General features: G+C 41.5%; 1 protein-coding gene across 14 annotated transcripts in view; it reads right to left on the minus strand.

Moving 5' to 3' along the window:
* Positions 1–11,680: 11,680 nt before the first annotated feature.
* mbnl2 (muscleblind-like splicing regulator 2) overlaps positions 11,681–17,307 on the minus strand; it is a 99,813-nt gene continuing 94,186 nt past the window's right edge. For 9 of the 14 annotated variants that reach the window (XM_080198081.1, XM_080198080.1, XM_080198071.1 and 6 more), the window contains one exon: positions 11,681–15,559. In XM_080198081.1, the coding sequence (XP_080054207.1) occupies positions 15,420–15,559 (140 nt within the window). In that variant the 3' untranslated portion in view covers positions 11,681–15,419. The remainder of the gene's footprint in view (positions 15,560–17,307) is intronic. The other 5 variants (XM_080198086.1, XM_080198084.1, XM_080198083.1 and 2 more) reach the window with 1 other exon arrangement.

The raw sequence follows: 17,307 nt of genomic DNA on the forward strand, positions 1-17,307 counted from the left end.
GTGAGTCAGATAGCTTTCTGTCTGAATCCAACAAAATGAAATAAAAACTCAGCGGGTCTGGCAGCATTTGTGAAGAGAAAGAAAGTCAAGTATTTACTATCCCTTGGCAGAGGAGCTAGGAGTAGGAGGCATAGTACTAGAGAGAATGCAGAGGAGAGTCACCAGGGTGTTGCCTGAACTGGAGCTATGAAGAGAGGCTTGTTAGGCTGGGTTGTTTTCCTTAGAGCAGGGAAGGCTGAGGGAGAATCTGATTGAGGGACACAGATAGGATAGATAAGAAGGAACCTATCCCTTTGGCAGAAGGATCAAAAACAAGAGGCACAGATGTAAAGCAAAGGACAAGAGATTAACAGGGATTTGAGGAAAAGCTTTTTCACGGCGGGGGGTGGGGGGGGGTGGCGGAGGGGGGCGGTCTGGAAGTCACTGTCTGGGAAGATAATAGAGGTGGGAACCCTCACAGCATTTAAGAAGCAATTAGATGATCACTTGAAACATCATAGCATACAAGGCAATAGACCAAGTACTGGAAAATGGGAATAGAATTGATAGGCATTTGACAACTGGAACAGACACGATGGGCTGAAGGGCCTTATTTTGTGCTGTAAAACCCTATGACTCTATAATCTCATGATAAGAGGTAGGGCATTTAGGACTAAATTAAAAACAAATTTGTTCACTAAGAGGATGGTGAACTTTCTATCCAGAGGGTTGCAAAGGCTCAGTTCTCGCAGAGATTGACAGATTTCTAGGCATTAACTACCTAGGGGGAAAGGATGGGGAAAATAACATTGAAGTAGATGGTCAGCAGTGATCTACTTGAATGGCAGGGCAGGCTTGAGGGGCCAAATGGCCTATTTGCATTGTCAGCGCTTTGAGTCCAATATGACATCTTTGGAACAGTTCAAATGAAAAGTCATAAACGTTAACTGTTTCTCTCTCCTAGATGCTAACAAAACAGCTGAGTATTTCCAGCACGTTCTATTTTTATTTCCTTTTGTTGGAGACAGAGGGAAAGCTCTGTGACTCAGAATCATCTAGACTTACCCCACACTCTGTCAGAAAATATTACTCAAGTCCCCTCTAATTCTTCTACAAATTACTTTAAATATATGTCCCTGGTTATTTTTTTAACCTCTTTGATAATGGAACTTTATCATATCCACTCTAACTCTATCCCTCATTAGTTTATGCACCTCAATTAAATATCTCCTCACACCCAATCGCTGAAAAGTATAAATTGCGGCGGAATTTGGTTACAATGATTGATTAACTGATCTTTACATCCAGCTCATCCCCCCTGTGTATCATTGCTCAGTCATGTTACAAGTTCACGAGCTGATAAATCAGTCACTCACCTCCTCCTCCTCCCAGCTCCCCTGTTAACATCAGCACCTCAAGTACCTACTGTCAGTGTCAGGTTAAAACACCAAACCTGCAAAGTTCTTGATTTAGTTATCCCAATCGTTGCTTATCTTCTTCAGAATGAAATGAACATTTCTGTGCAACTTCCCTGGGGCTTTGCCCACTGGTGATCCGCTCAGTCCCTGAGGGATGATCTGAACCCACCATCCCGAGATTTGCAAATGTGCGTAAAATTAAGGCAAGTTTATTCATTAGTGTCACAAGGCTCACATTAACAAGGCAATGAAGTTACTGTGAAAAATCCCCTAGTCACCACACTCTGGCACCTGTTCAGGCACACTGAGGGAGAATTTAGCATGGCAAATGTACCTAACTAGCACATCTTTCAGACTGTCGGAGGAAACTGGAGCACCCAGAGGAAACTCACACAGATACTAGGAGAACTTGCAGACTCCACACAGATAGAGACCCAAGCCAGGAATTGAACCCAGGTCTCTGGAGCTGTGAGGCAGCAGTGCTAACCACTGTGCCTCCCTGAAACTGGGGATTTGCTAATTAGTGCTGTTCTGTGCATTGACCAAATGCACTGCTGTTCAAAGATATTACGGTCCTCTTTGCAAGCTGACCAGTATTCTGGATTTGACAGTCACCCCAGTTCCGTCAAAAATCATTCTGGGTGTAGTGATCTGCCTAATCTGTCCTGTGTTTGTAGGATCACTTTCAGAATCACACAAGGAGGTTATATAATTGGTTACCAGTGGAACATTACAGTGAATACTGATGTGATTGTCACATGTATTGGTATACATTGAAAAGTATTGTTTCTCGTGTGCTACATAGACAAAGCATACAATTCATAGAGCACATAGGAGAGAAGGAAAGGAGAGGGTGCAGAATGTAGTGTTACAGTCATAGCGAGGGTGTAGAGAAAGATCAATTTAATATGAGTTAGGTCCATTCAAGTTGGATGGCAGCAGGGAAGAAACTGTTCTTGAGTTGGTTAATATGTGTATTGTACATATAAATGTATTAACTATTGCACAGCAGGGAAATGCCTCATGCTCAATTTTTTTCATGGTGGGGCATTCGTTGTCCATCCCGAATGTTCTTGGACTGAGTGCCTCGTTTGACCATTTGTAGCACAGCTTGGTCTGGGCTCCTGCTCTGCCACAAGGAACTACAAAAGGTCGTGAATGTAGCCCAGTTCATCAGGCAAACCAGCCTCCCATCCATTGACTCTCAGCAAAGCAGCCAGCATAATTACGGACCCCACGCACCCCGGACATTCTCTTTTCCACTTTCTTCCTTCAGGGAAAAGATACAAAAGTCTGAGGTCACGTACCAACCAACTCAAGAGCAGCTTCTTCGCTGCTGCTGTCAGACTTTGACTGGACCTACCTCGCATTAAGTTGATCTTTCTCTACAGCCTAGCTATGAATATAACACTACATTCTGCACTCTCTCATTTCCTTCTCTATGAACGGTATGCTTTGTCTGTATCGCGCGCAAGAAACAATCCATTTCATTGTAATAAATTAATTCAAATTTCAGGGGGCAGTTAAGAGTCAACCACTTTGGGTCTGAAGTAACATGCTGGCCAGACTGGGTAAGGACGGCAAATTTCCTTCCCAAAAGTGTTGCTAAAAGTCGTTTGGTGTTGCATGGAAGGGTCTGAAGGCTTGCGTGGTTATGTGTAAACCGTTTATTGGAAACCCTTAATTATCTATGTATCTGAGTTACTGCTATCTTCATTCTGGCTTCTACAGGACTCTCTGCAGTCATACCATCAAGTGACTCTCTACATCATTCAGTTGGCAGTGAGATCCCACATTAATCCTTACTCTGCACAATATTGCCTTTTGGATCCTTTCAGTATTTGAGCAGTGCTGTGCACGGATCAGAGTTTGGATTTTATTTTCAGGAGAGATTTGTACACAATGGACTTCAGTGAGTCAGATGAATTTGTTTTTATGATGATCGATGGTAGTTTTTGTGGACACCATTACTGATTTATTCCAGATTTATTAATTGAACTTGTAGAGGTGGGGTTTGAACCCATATCCCCCAGGCTATAGCATGGACCTCTGGATTACTAATTGTAGCGACATTACCAATACGCCAAGATCTACCTGTTTCCTCCCCCCCACCAATGTCCCTGATTATCCATTAATGAGGGGTGTCATGTAATCAGTTCAATACATCAAACTATCACTGGGACTTCAGCCCTTCTGAGCTAAGAGCTAAATTGCTGGATAATCACAGTAAGAAGTCTCACAACAAGAGGTTAAAGTCCAACAGCTTTATTTGGTAGTAAACGCCACTAGCTTTCAGAGCGCTGCCCCTTCATCAGATGAGGTTCATTCACCACTCACCTGACGAAGGAACAGCGTTCCGAAAGCTAGTGGCATTTACCAGCAAATAAATCTGTTGGACTTTAACTTGGTGTTGTGAGACTTCTTACTGTGTTTATGCCAATCCAATGCCGGCATCTCCACATCTTTACTGAATAATACCAGGACACAGCAGCAGAGGGTGCAGTTAGTTGTAGCTCTTCAGAAGCTGCAGTGAGTGCTCCTGAAAGCACTTGCTGACATTTTCACAGCTCTCAGACCATGGGGAAATCTCTCGTTAAAATTTGTTCTCTTCCTCTTTGCTAATGAAGTATTTTTAACGTGCACTCACTGTTACAATGGTGGAAGAAAACAACTGCCATCTTAACAAACGCAGGTTGATAATTATAGGACCCAATCACATTTCAGTGTTTCTATAGTAATGCTGTTACCATCGTTCCACCCTCTCCCACCTTCTTATTTATTTAACCTTCCAGTTTAATCTTATGCAGATGAAGAACAGAACATGGTACAAAAAGAGTAATTCCCTACTGCAGTAGAAATAATGGAATTGTAACTAGTTACGAAACAACTATTTGATTTGATTTATTATTGTCACATGTATTAACATAACAGTGAAAAGTATTGATTCTTGCGTGCTATACACAGCATACCGTTCATAGAGAAGAAAAGGAGACAGTGCAGAATGTAGTGTTATAGTCATAGTTAGGGTGTAGAGAAAGATTAACTTAATGCAAGATAGGTCCATTCTGACAAAAGTCTGATTTTCTAGTAGACCCTGCCACATCACTCTTTAGCAAAGATTTCAAAGCGTTGGACTGGGTGCAGAAGAGATTTACAAGACTGGTTCCTGGCATTAGGGACTTGAGTTACACTGGAGTTGGGGTTGTTATCAGCAATGCACACTCCGGCATTGCCTTCCAAAACCTCTCCATTTCTCTTTTCCTTTAAGACATTCTGTACAGTCAAATTCTTTGACCAAGCTTTTGGCTTGATCCCCTCAGATTTTGTCCCAGGATGCGCCTACGCTGCTTTACAATTGTAAGTTACTGTCATTGCAGATACTGTGGCTGTTCTTTCTCCATTGCTAGCTCTGGCAGCTCAGAGGATGTAGGATTAGGCTGCCAATGCTAAACCTACACAAAGTGGATGGTCAACTGTTCCTCTCCTGTGTCTTATTTTGGAACTAGATCCACCACACTATTGGCATTTCTGCCCTCACAAACTTATAGGTGACACCATCTATTCTCCGCTAATTTTCTAAGAGGCAGGTTGATGGCATGAAGTCCCTGTCGGAATGTGAAAAAGTAACAAAAATACAAGCATACAAACTTCTGCATTGCTGAAAATAGTTAGTGGCATTACATGATATTTACAGCACAGGAATAGACCATTCAGCGCAACTTATGTGTTGGCATCTAAGCTCATAGAAACAAGTAGTTGGAGGAGGCCATTCAGCCCACTGAGTCTGCCTTGCCATTCAAAACGACAGAGCCTCTACCTCAATGTCATACTCCCACCTTTGAAGTCTCTAAGAGTATAGAAATCTATTTCTTAAATACATTGCATCTTGGCATCTTTCAGCCTTATGTGGTTTTGATTTGATTTGGTGAAGAATTCCAGAAGTTCACCACTGAATGAAGAGATTTCTTCTCATCTCACTCCTAAATGGCCACTCCATATCCTGAGACTGTGACAGGTAGCACAGTGGTTAGCACTGCTGCCTCACAGTGCCAGGGACCAGGGTTTGATTCCAATCTTGGGTGAAAGTGTGACATTTTTACGTTCTCCCTCTATCTGTGTGGGTTTCTTCCAGGTGCTCCGGTTTCCTTCCATAGTCCAAACATGTGCGTGTTAACTGTATTAGCTATGCTAAATAAATTGCCCCTCAGTGCCCAAAATGCATAGATTGGTTGGTTAGCCGTGATAAATGTATGGGGTTTCAGGGGTCGATTGGGCAGAGCTTGGGTGGGATGCTCTTTCAGAGAAGCGGTACAGACTTGATGGGCTGCATGGCCTCTTTCTGCATCATAGGGATTCTATGGTGACCTCTTGTTCTAGACTCCCCAGTAAGAGGAACCATCACCCCTGCATCCTGCATATCCAGCCCTCTGAGCCTCCATCCACATTATATCATCTCACCTTATCAACATATTTTCTTCTTCATAGACTTATGCTTTTTGTTTCAAATATGGCACATTCCCAATGGTCTCTGGATAAAGAAATTGGCCACGATACCACTCCTGCTCTTTACAGTAGCCTTGGGATCCATTACCACCACCTCAGTGGGGCAAGCAAAAGAGAGCAGCTCTGACAGTACAGCCTTCCTGTGCTATTGCACTGGGAGCATCAGCTTGGATTATGTGCTCAAATATTTGGAGAGGGACTTGAAACCATGATATTCTAACTCCAAGGCAAGAGGGATACTCAGAAATAGTCGACAGAACATTGATAGTGTGAAAAGACTGTATTTCAGCTAGAAATCTTCTTAACTTACTTGGTATATTGGTGCCAATTGAAATTAAGTCGCTTTAGTCAATGTGCAGTTGCCAGCTGCATAATCAAGGAACTGGTGCAGGGCCAGAATTGCTCATTTGCTTCCATCGGAGTCTTTGTGATCATGATGTCTTCCTTATGATTCCTGATGTTTGTATTTTTGTTTAGCTCTTATTCAAGGAGGAGAAAAGATAATCCAGTGATGATTTTAGAAGGACGTGCATACTCTGAATGTCATAGCTAACAAGACTACTATCTGCTTATGATGTTGGCTCAGCTACACTGGGAAGATCAAAAGCAGATTGAGTGCCCACTTTGTGAAACACCTCCCTTCAGTCCACAAGTAAGATCCTCGCCTGTCATTTCAATTCACAGTACAGTGGTTAGCACTGCTGCCTCACAGTACCAGGCACCCAGGTTCGATTCCTGGCTTGGGTCACTGTCTGTGCAGTCTGCATATTCTCCATGTCTGCATGGGTTTTCTCTGGGTGCTTTAGTTTCCTCCCACATGGTTGGGTGCATTGGCTAGGCTAAACTCTCCCTTGCTGGACCTTGAATGTGGCAACTAGGGGATTTCCATAGTAACTTCTTTGCTGTGTTATTGTAAGCCTACTTACGACACTAATCTATTTCAATTCTCTGTTCACTTCCACTGTTTTCTGTGGCCTTCTACGCTGCTCAACTGAAGCTCAATGTAAAACTGAGGGGCAAAGCACTTGACAAAGCACTTTACAGTTCTTCCACATTCATGAGGTGGAGATGCCAGCATTGGACTGAGGTGGGCACAGTAAGAAGTCTCACAACATCAGATTAAAGTCCAACAGGTTTATTTAGAATCACAAACTTTCGAAGTGCTGCTCCTGCATCAGGTGAGTCCTGAAGGAGCAGTACTCTGAAAACTTGTGATTCCAAATAAACCTGTTGGACTTTAACCTTGTCCTGAGTCTTCTGACTGCTTTCGCACTCACATTCAGATGATAAGTAGCCGTCATCATTTTTTGCTTTTCCTGTGAAAATCCCCTGTCTGCCAAACCTATGCTTCATTAACAAGTAATTTTGTCTTTCATCACTGTCATTTTAATCTTGCTGGTCCTTCCCTCCATCACAAATCTTCCCTTTTGTTCATTCCAGCCCCTCCCCCTGCATTTGCCCAAAGCCTGTCACATATCTCTTAACTTTTCCAGTTCTATTGACCTGCCATCCCCAATTGCTGTCCAACTGATAGAACATTTCCGGCATTTATCACTCAAATTGTGTTTTATTTTAAAAACAGCTTATTTCAGAATACCTATTACTCAAAAAGTGGGGATCATTAAGCAATCAGAACAAACTGAAACTCAGGTCATACTACCAGAAGTATGTGGATGCTTTGGAGAGGGTACATGAGAGATTTACCACGATGTTGCCTGGTCTGGAAGCTATTAGCTATGAGAAGAGGTTGGATAAACTCGATGTGCTCTCACTGGGATGACCAAGGTTGAGGGGCAACCTGATAGGGGTTTGCAAGATTATGAGTGGCATGGAAAGAGGGGATAGTCAAATGCTCTTTGCTGGGATAGAAAAGTGCGTGGGGAAAAGTTTAGAAGAAACGTGTGAGGCAAGTTTTTTTTTACGCAGAGGGTGGTGAATGTCTGGAATGTGCTGCTGGGGAGGTGGTGGGAGCAGGTACAATAGTGGCATTTAAGGGGCATCTAGATGAATGTATGAATAGGAAGGGAATGGAAGGATATGGACTCTGTAAGTGCATACAGTTTTAGTTTAGGCAGGCTTGGACAGCCAAAGGGACTGTTCCTGTGCTGCACTATTCTTTATTATTTGAAAGAACCTCCAACAAGTGAAATATTTTTAAAACCTATTCTAAGGAAGAAGTAGACAATAAAAAAAATCTATCTTAAAACAGACAACTTCTGCCATTTACAGCTTGTCTGGTGTTATCTTGATATTATGCTTACAGGCAAGCAATAAAAGGTCAGCAGCAACATGGATATGAAATTGGCTGAGTGACAGCAAACAAAGGGGTGATTAATGGATACTTTTCAGGCTGGAAGGAGATCTGAAGTGCAGTTCTCCAGAAGTTAGTGTGAGGGGACTTTGCTATTCCTGATATATATTGATGGCCTACACTTTGGTGTCCAAGGCACAATTTCAAAATTTACAGGCAATACGAAACCTGGAAGAATTGCAAACTGTGAGAATAGTGTGGAACTTCAAAAAGGATTAGGCAAGTTGGTGGAATGGGCGAACAGTTGGCAGATGAAGTTCAATGCAGAGAAATACAAAGTGATTCATTTTGGTAGCAAAAACATGGAGACAATGATACAAATCTACACAGGGTGCAGGATCAGAGGGACTTGGGTGCAAATGTGCATAAGTCATTAAAGATGGCAGGAGAGGCTGAGAAAGTAGTGAATAAAGCACATGGTAACTTAGGGGCATACAGTACAAGAGTAAGGGGGTTATATTCAACTTGTTGGAGAGACTAATTCACCCTCAGGCAGAATATTGCATATGGTTCTGTGCATCGCACTTTAGAAAGGATTTGAAGTCATTGGAGAGTCCAGAGAAGATTCACAAGAATAATTCCAGGAATGAGGAACTTTAGTTACGAAGATAGGCTGCAGAAGTTAGGACTCAGTAAGAAGTCTCACAACACCAGGTTAAAGTCGAACAGGTTTATTTGGTATCACAAGCTTTCGGAGCGCTGCTCCCTCATCAGGTGAGTGGAGGGCATATATAGACAAACAGGGCATATATAGACACAGACTCAATTGCAAGATAATGGTTGGAATGCGAGTCTTTATAGGTAATAAAGTCTTTACAAGTACAGACAATGTGAGTAGAGAGAAATAATGACAGGTTAAAGAGGTGTGAATTGTCTCAAACCAAAACAATTGGTTAGTAGGATTTTTCAAGCCCGGGACAAATGGTGGGGGCTACACATAGTGTGACATGATCCTGGTTGAGACGGTCCTCATACATGTGGAACTTGTATATGCCTTGGTGGTTATTTTCCAAACGTCGCTGGATTCCGGGGAAGTGCCGGATGATTGGAAAACGGCTAATGTTACGCCGTTGATTAAGAAGGGTGCCAGGCAAAAGGCGGGGAATTATAGGCCGGTTAGTTTAACGTCTGTGGTAGGTAAAATGTTAGAATCTGTCATTAAGGAGGAAATTGCGAGGCATCTTGAAGGGAATTGCTTGATAGAGCAGACGCAGCACGGTTTCATTAAAGGGAAGTCGTGTCTGACAAATTTACTGGAGTTCTATGAGGATGTGTCTAGGGCGGTGGATAGAGGAGAGCCGGTGGATGTGGTCTTTCTAGATTTTCAGAAAGCGTTTGACAAAGTGCCTCACAAGAGGTTATTGCAGAAGGTCGAGGGACATGGAGTTGGGGGTAGGGTGTTAGCGTGGATAGAGGATTGGTTGTCAAATAGGAGGCAGAGAGTGGGGGTAAACGGGTGCTATTCGGATTGGCGGATGGTGACTAGTGGAGTGCCCCAGGGGTCGGTGCTGGGACCTCAGCTTTTTACCATTTATATAGATGATCTGGAGGAGGGAACCGAGTGTAGAGTGTCGAAATTTGCTGATGACACCAAGATTGGGGGAACGGCAAATTGTGAGGAGGGTGTGGAGAGTCTGCAGAAGGATCTAGATAGGCTGGGCGAATGGGCCAGGAAATGGCAAATGGAATTTAATGTTGGCAAGTGTGAGGTGGTCCACTTTGGTAGGAAAAATGGTAGGAAGGACTATTACTTACGAGGCGAAAAACTGCAGCAGGCGACGGTGCAGAGGGACCTCGGGGTCCTTGTGCATGAGTCGCAAAAACCCAGCTTGCAGGTGCAGCAGGTGGTCAGGAAGGCGAATGGGATGCTGGCCTTCATAGCGAAGGGGATTGAATATAAAAGTAGGGAGGTCTTGCTGCAGCTGTATAGGGCATTGGTGAGGCCGCAACTGGAGTACTGTGTGCATTTTTGGGCGCCACACCTGCGCAAAGATATTTTAGCCTTGGAGGGAGTGCAGAGGAGGTTTACTAGGCTGATACCGGAGTTGAGGGGGTTGAGCTATGAGGAGAGGCTGAATAAACTGGGCTTGTACTCGTTAGAGTTTAGAAGAATGAGAGGAGATCTCATTGAGACGTATAAGATGATGAATGGGATGGATAGAATAGAGGTGGAAAGACTCTTCCCGCTCAAAAAAGACAATAGGACTAGGGGGCACAGCCTCAAGATAAAAGGGGGGCGGTTTAGAACGGAGTTGAGGAGGAACTTCTTCACTCAAAGGGTGGTGAATCTCTGGAATTCTCTGCCCGTTGAAGTGGTGGAGGCTGCCTCGCTAAATATTTTTAAGACGCGGGTTGATGGGTTTTTGATAGGAGAGGGGATTAAGGGTTATGGGGAGAGGGCGGGAAAGTGGAACTGAGCAGCGACAGATCAGCCACGATCTTATTGAATGGCGGGGCAGGCTCGAAGGGCTGGATGGCCTACTCCTGCTCCTATTTCTTATGTTCTTATGAACTTTGCTATCAGTTTCTGTTCGGCGATTCTGTATTATCGTGTGTCATGATCGTGATTCCAAATAAACCTGTTGGGCTTTAACCTGGTGTTGAGAGACTTCTTACTGTGCCCACCCCAGTCCAATGTCAGCATCTACACATTGAAGTTAGGACTGTTTTCCTTCAAAAAAAAAGGCAGTGAAGAGGAGATTTGAAAGAGGTGTCCAAAAGTGTGAGGTGTCTGGACAGAGCGGATGGAGAGAAACTGTTCCCACTTATGAAAGGATTGAAAATGAGGGGGTACAGATTTAAAATAATTGGCAAAAGCAGTCGGAGGAAGGACTTTTTCACAAGAGTGGTTAAGGTCTAGAATGTACAGAGTGTGGTGGAGGGAGGTTCAATGGAGACATTCAAAAGGGAATTAAATTTATCTGAAAAGGAAGAACATGCAGAGTTTTGGGGAAAAGGTGGGAGTTCGTACCAAATGCATTGCTCAGTGAACCAGTGCAGATTATGGGCCGAAGAGTCTCCTTCCTTGCTGTGACAATTCTGTGATTTTGTTCCATTACTTAACCCATTACCATACCTTAGCTATGCACCATCATCCTTTTCATCGCTGAAGCTTTCTTACCTTCTGCCCTATCAGACCTTTCCCATGCTCTGTACTCAAAGCTGTTAAATCTCTAAATTCTCCTTGCTCTGGTGAAAGGTCACTAGTGTGCAACTCTAGTGCTCTAAATGTAAACAGGTTTCCAATGAGTTAAACTTGAGAACTTGAACTCTCTGTCTTTGCAAACAAGCTGCCTGGCCTCCTGAGTATTTCTACCGTTTTCTGCTTTTAATTTTTCAAAGTTAAAACTTAAAAAAAATCTTTGCACTTCTTGTGTTAAATTATGCAGTTGGCCTGTGAAGCATGATAGTTTGATGTGCATCAGTCTCGATACAGTTTGATTACCAACAATTCTCAAATAATACAACATTTTTTTCCCAAATATTTCTTTATTTTCCCCTCAATGGTCATAAAACAAATAGTTGTATTTTCGGAAACATAAGTGAATTTCATTCATCATATGACATAACTGAAGCATAAACAGTATAATCTGGCAGCAATACAGAGTAAAATCAGTCAGTACGGTATACCCAGGAAATGGAGAAGCCAAGTACAGACAAATCATTTCATTGCAAAGTGACATCTCACTAAAGCCTATGGCACGAGAATGACTATATGTGCTCCGTATATGCATGTGTGTGCCTCTGTGTGTGCGTGCGTGTGTGGAGCTATTACATTCCTCAACTGCTAAAAATTCACCAAAAAAAAAAATCACAGCTAGAAAACATATTTGGCTGCTGTCACTAGTACAGTTCAAACCGGTCTTGTGAAATATTGATCTGAACACTTTCCAGGCATGTGTTTACCAAAACAACTCGAGTAATTATTTCCAATCTGACATGTGAATAATGGATCATTTTCAGACCAGAGAAATTAATATCAGACTTCACAATAACACTGACTATAAACATCCATGACTCTTTAGTGCGGCGTTGGACAATTCTTGTTGTTACAATCCGGTAAGTTGTAAGTAAGGTATAGTTAAAAGGGAACACAAATTGCTTTCAGTTTGGTTAAAAATGTTCCGTTCTAGGGAGGAATGTTGTTTGACTGTCGGGCTTTTATGATTGTGGTTTGAATATTTTGTCTTTGCTCAAAGCTACAAGCATGAGAGATTAAGTATGGTTAGTACACCCCAATAGAGGCTTGAATGTTCATCTCTGAACAAAAAAATTGCAGCATACAATTTTTATATATAGCTTTTAAAAATACAGTTTAAGTGTTAACTGCTAAGAATCCCAATAGGAAATATATTATATTTCAGTAAACAGTTACAATTCACACACAACTGCCTCTCTCATGAGAACGCTTTGAACGGAGAATTTAGTTTTTATTTAAAAACCTCTGCTGTTCATTTTACAATATAAAGACAGCTTTATTACATATTTACTATGTACATAAGTGCAACAAGATGTGTTATCCATATTTGTACATCAAATATTTCAGCTGCATGCCAACTCCAAGACAGTCGAAACACTTCCGGAATAACAAACCCTTTTTTTTAAAAGGGAACACAAAAACCAAAATGTTCCTTGGGTGCACCTTTTGAAAATATTCAAACTGTATCAATATTTTATCATCTGACAGTACACAAATGACTGCAAGTTAGTATCTGCAGGTCAAATGGCCCGTGTTGTCAGTTAGAAAACTGATGTAAAAACATAAAAGTTAATCTTCTTAAAACCAAAAAAACTATAATGTTACACATGTATCATGCTATTGTTATGACATATAATCGTTTCACATTAAAGTTCTAATTCTTAGTAAAATTCTAATTAGGCAATAAAGATTATTACAAGGTGGAGTATGAAGCCTTAAAAATAAACCTAAGTGCGCTGGTTAAGTGCTGTGGCCACCAAGTGAGGCGTTTTTACTATAGTGCAACAAGCCTTTAAGCTAAGTACACTATTTCATAGCAGAAATTATTGCTATTACATCATAAAATTGATGAAGAGTACTGTGCTGCTATACAAAAGACAAGAAACATAAAACTTTGCTGCATCATGAGTATGCTTGGAATCCAGAAACAGAGCTTTAAAAAAAAAAGAAACACACGCCAGGGAAATTTATTATGACGTAATAGCTGTTGAACTAATCACAACAGGTAACTTGCACTGACATCTGAAAGTCACATTGTGATATAATTTCCGATATGTTAATGGTGTATCTTATCACGTAGAAACCATAGGTTCAGTCAATCTGTAATTAATTGCGCTCCATAAGTGTAGGATTAAAAAAAACATAACTACTAACCCTCAATAAGAAAAAAAAATCAATATTACACATTATCTTTAGGATCGATTCTACTATAAAACCATAAACATTTCATATCAGAAAACCAATCTTATAAAAAGATAAACCTATTACGAAAAAAGGATATACTTTCAACACAATAAAGATCTTAATCAAACTATTAACTAACATCTAATCATTACACTGGATGGATCTAGCTAAAATCTTTGCTACGCCTCAAAACAATCATTCTTTAAATATAGGCTATAATTAAAAAAACAAAAATAAAAGTTTCTTTTTATGTCTGCTGCATTCTGATTTTGTGTGTGTGGTTACCAATGGCATTAAAATCAACATGATGGTTGGATTCAAAGGTAATACTATCGTGCTGAGTCTACCTTTGTGTATTTTCTGTGTTTAATTTTTAGATAGAACATTGTTCAACAAAATTAAGTTGCATTATTATATCTTCTAAACCTTATATTAGAGTCACTACTGAATTATGTGACTTGCAAAGTGGAGCAATAAATTTGGTAAGGGTTTACAGTCTTGGGATACAATTTGGTTTAAAGAAAAATAAAATCAGCAGCCCGTCTCCACACTTTTGCCGTTTAAAAGGTCATTAGTGACATTAGGGTGCAATTTTATTTGGGAAGAGCCTTTTTGTTAGAAAAAGAATAATTTTTTTTTTAAAAAAGTTAATTTTTCTCTCGTTATATACTCCGACTATGTTTTCATCAAATCGCACCAGTTAAATCCATCTGCTTTGCTAGCATGAGAAAACACACAAAATACAATTTTGGTACAACTTACACATTTTGCACATACTAGTGAATAATTGTCCCTCCCCCCCCTTTATTTAGGCACTGTTACATATATCATGTTCTACATTATAAATGATTTCATAATATGGTACACCTTTCAGAGTTGGAAGAACCTTTTGGTAGCACAGTAAACACGTCGGGCAAGTTGAACTGGAGCTGCAGCGAAACTGACCAGCTTTGTGTGGCCCGTCCGACTCTGTAGCTGGCCACATCCTCTGCAGCTCCACATTGCTAACTCTCTTTGAAATTATAGGGATGGGAGCCGAGAACCTGATTGAGGATTTAGATGCAATTCATCAAACTGTGAAACAAGTTGCCTCAGCAAGCTGGACCGTCCCTCCGACATCTGATGCCAATGTGGGATGACAGCTACCCAAAACTAACTGCATTGCGCTGGGGAGGCAGACATCCTTTCACGCTTAACTCACGCTTGTCAACAAAGGCATCATGAGCATCAACAGCATAAACGCAAAAGAAAAACTTTGAGAAGGCAAATTATTTCTGTGCAATATTTTGGATTAATATAAACTTTACACGCATTGTGTTTACTTAAAATATCATTATAGTTCTTAAAAGTCGCTCATTTTGTTTTGTAAACCAAGGATCAAATGTTAATCAAACATCCCCCACCTAGTGACTGATTGGGTTACTGCTGAAGATTTAAATACCCATTTTATTTGATACTGTAATTTTCAAAGTGGATTTTCCTCATTTATGGGGTATAGTCTTGGCTGTAAATGTCTGTGCAGCTTCTTCCAACTCTGTGGGTGCTGTTTTTTTTTGTACACAATGATCTCATAACAGATTAACAATATAACCACATCACACTCTTTACAGAATGCAATGGTGAAACATCTCCACAAAATGAGACATCAGAAAGTAGATATATCATTTCTTTGATTGTAACATTTGTCATAGTGCTAGGGTTATTTACAGGATATATGAATATTAAATATACGCCCAAATTCATCTATATCCTTAAACTGTATGATGCATTTTCCATCACGATTCTGTATTCTTGCTTAATCTAAATAGAATTTCTCTTAATTTGGTTAGCATGCTGGCTGCGGTAAGCCTAATATAGATGCAGGTGGGGAGGAAAGAGGGTAGTATTTACAGTAAGCCTGTTCATGAGTTTCCATAGAGATGTCCTGGGGATTCATCTGCTTCTGGCTCATTATTTCAGTATGACCTGAGAGATATTTAAAAGAAAAAGAATTTAGCAAGGTTTAACATAACGCAGCTATGCAAATATTTGCAAAGATGTGAAATGACCTTAAAAAAAAGGGCAATAAATTGTCCTGATCACTTCAAACAAAACATGCAGGTTGCTATGGAAACCACACAAGCAAATATTGCATGAAAATATCTTCTGATCATTACCCTTACCAGAAATTTAGAACCTATCACAGAATATAAATTTTGCGCAGAGCTGAAATCTCGGAGCCTCATACTGGAGGATGCGAAAGCATTTTATTTAAATTTAAATGTTCAGTCAGGGTCTGAACAAATCTGCCAGGCCCACAAATGAAGACGTGCTCTGTTAAGTCTGTTAAGGGGCGGTACGGTGGCAGAGTGGTCAGCACTGCTGCCTCACAGCATCAGGGGCCCGGGATCAATTCCAGCCTCGGGTTGCTGTCTGTGGGGAGTTTACATGTTCTCCCCGTATCTATGTGGATTCCTCTGGGTGCTCCGGTTTCCTCCCACAGTCCAAAGATGTGCAGGTTAGTTGCATTGGCCAAGCTAAATTGTCCCTTAGTGTCAATGGGACTAACAGAATAAAATACTTGGGGTTAAGGGGATAGAGCCTGAGGGGGATTGTTGTTGGTGCAGGCTCGATGGGCCGAATGACCTCCTCCTGCAATGCAGGGATTCTATGATTCTAAGTCATTGCATGGACTAATCTAGTTATGACAATTTAGTGCAGTACTAAAAAAAGAGACACACTGTATATCTTCACGCCGTTTCAGCCAATTGGTTCAAACCTCCAGTACACTGGACACTGGAATTTTACTGCGCTGGGCTTTGGTCAGGTAGTCTTAGTTGACATGCATGGACGCCCAACAAGATAATTACAGGTCAGTTTTGAGAAATCCACAGAAGCCGAGATTCTGGATACCCGGTGAGACAAACCTTCCTTCATCTCAGCTTGGAAAAGACAGCTGAAAATTGGCAGTGGCCAAGATTCATGTACTTCAGGAACTTGGCCGTCCAACACCCTGCATCTCAGCATTCCCACTACTTGTCCGACAAGGACCAAACCATCTGTTTGGGGACTGGTCTGGATGGTTATCTGCATCTGCCTGCCAAAGATCCCATGAGTGCAGTGTTGGGTCGACCCCTACAGATTCAGTTATTAAGTCAGACTGGCTGGTCAATCATTAACAATAGTATACCACGATAAAAAAATCTCATCCAGCTCAAATACTGGATTATCCAGCAATAGGCATGCTTACCTCTTCAAAAGTAGACAGTTATTAGAAATAATTGGAAAACATGGATTTGAACTCTAGTTAGGAGGACAGAGTATACTGAGATAAAACAGTTAAATTATGAGGGTAGATTGCATAGCCTGGGCTTATGTTCTCTCCAGTCTAGGTGAGGTGAGAGCGATGGCCCTTGACATCAAGGAGCCCCAACAAAGCGGAAGTCAATGGGAATCAGGGACACAGCTCTCTGCTGATTGGAATCATACTGAGCACAAATGAAGATGGCTGCAGCTGCCAGAGGTCAGTCATATCAGCCCCAAGACAATGTTGCAGGAGTTTCTCAGGTTTGTGTCTTGGGCCCAGCCATCTTCAGCTGCTTCGCTGATGACCTCCCTTCCATAATAAGACCTGAAACAGGATGTTCACGGATGATTGCGCAACACTCAGCATGATTCGGAACTCCTCAGATACTAAAGAGGTCAGGCATCAGGCGGATCAAGAAAGAGAAGTT

The sequence above is a fragment of the Carcharhinus amblyrhynchos genome, chromosome 10 (assembly GCF_965287045.1).
Source record: "Carcharhinus amblyrhynchos chromosome 10, sCarAmb.v2.hapA, whole genome shotgun sequence".
Taxonomy (NCBI): domain Eukaryota; kingdom Metazoa; phylum Chordata; class Chondrichthyes; order Carcharhiniformes; family Carcharhinidae; genus Carcharhinus; species Carcharhinus amblyrhynchos.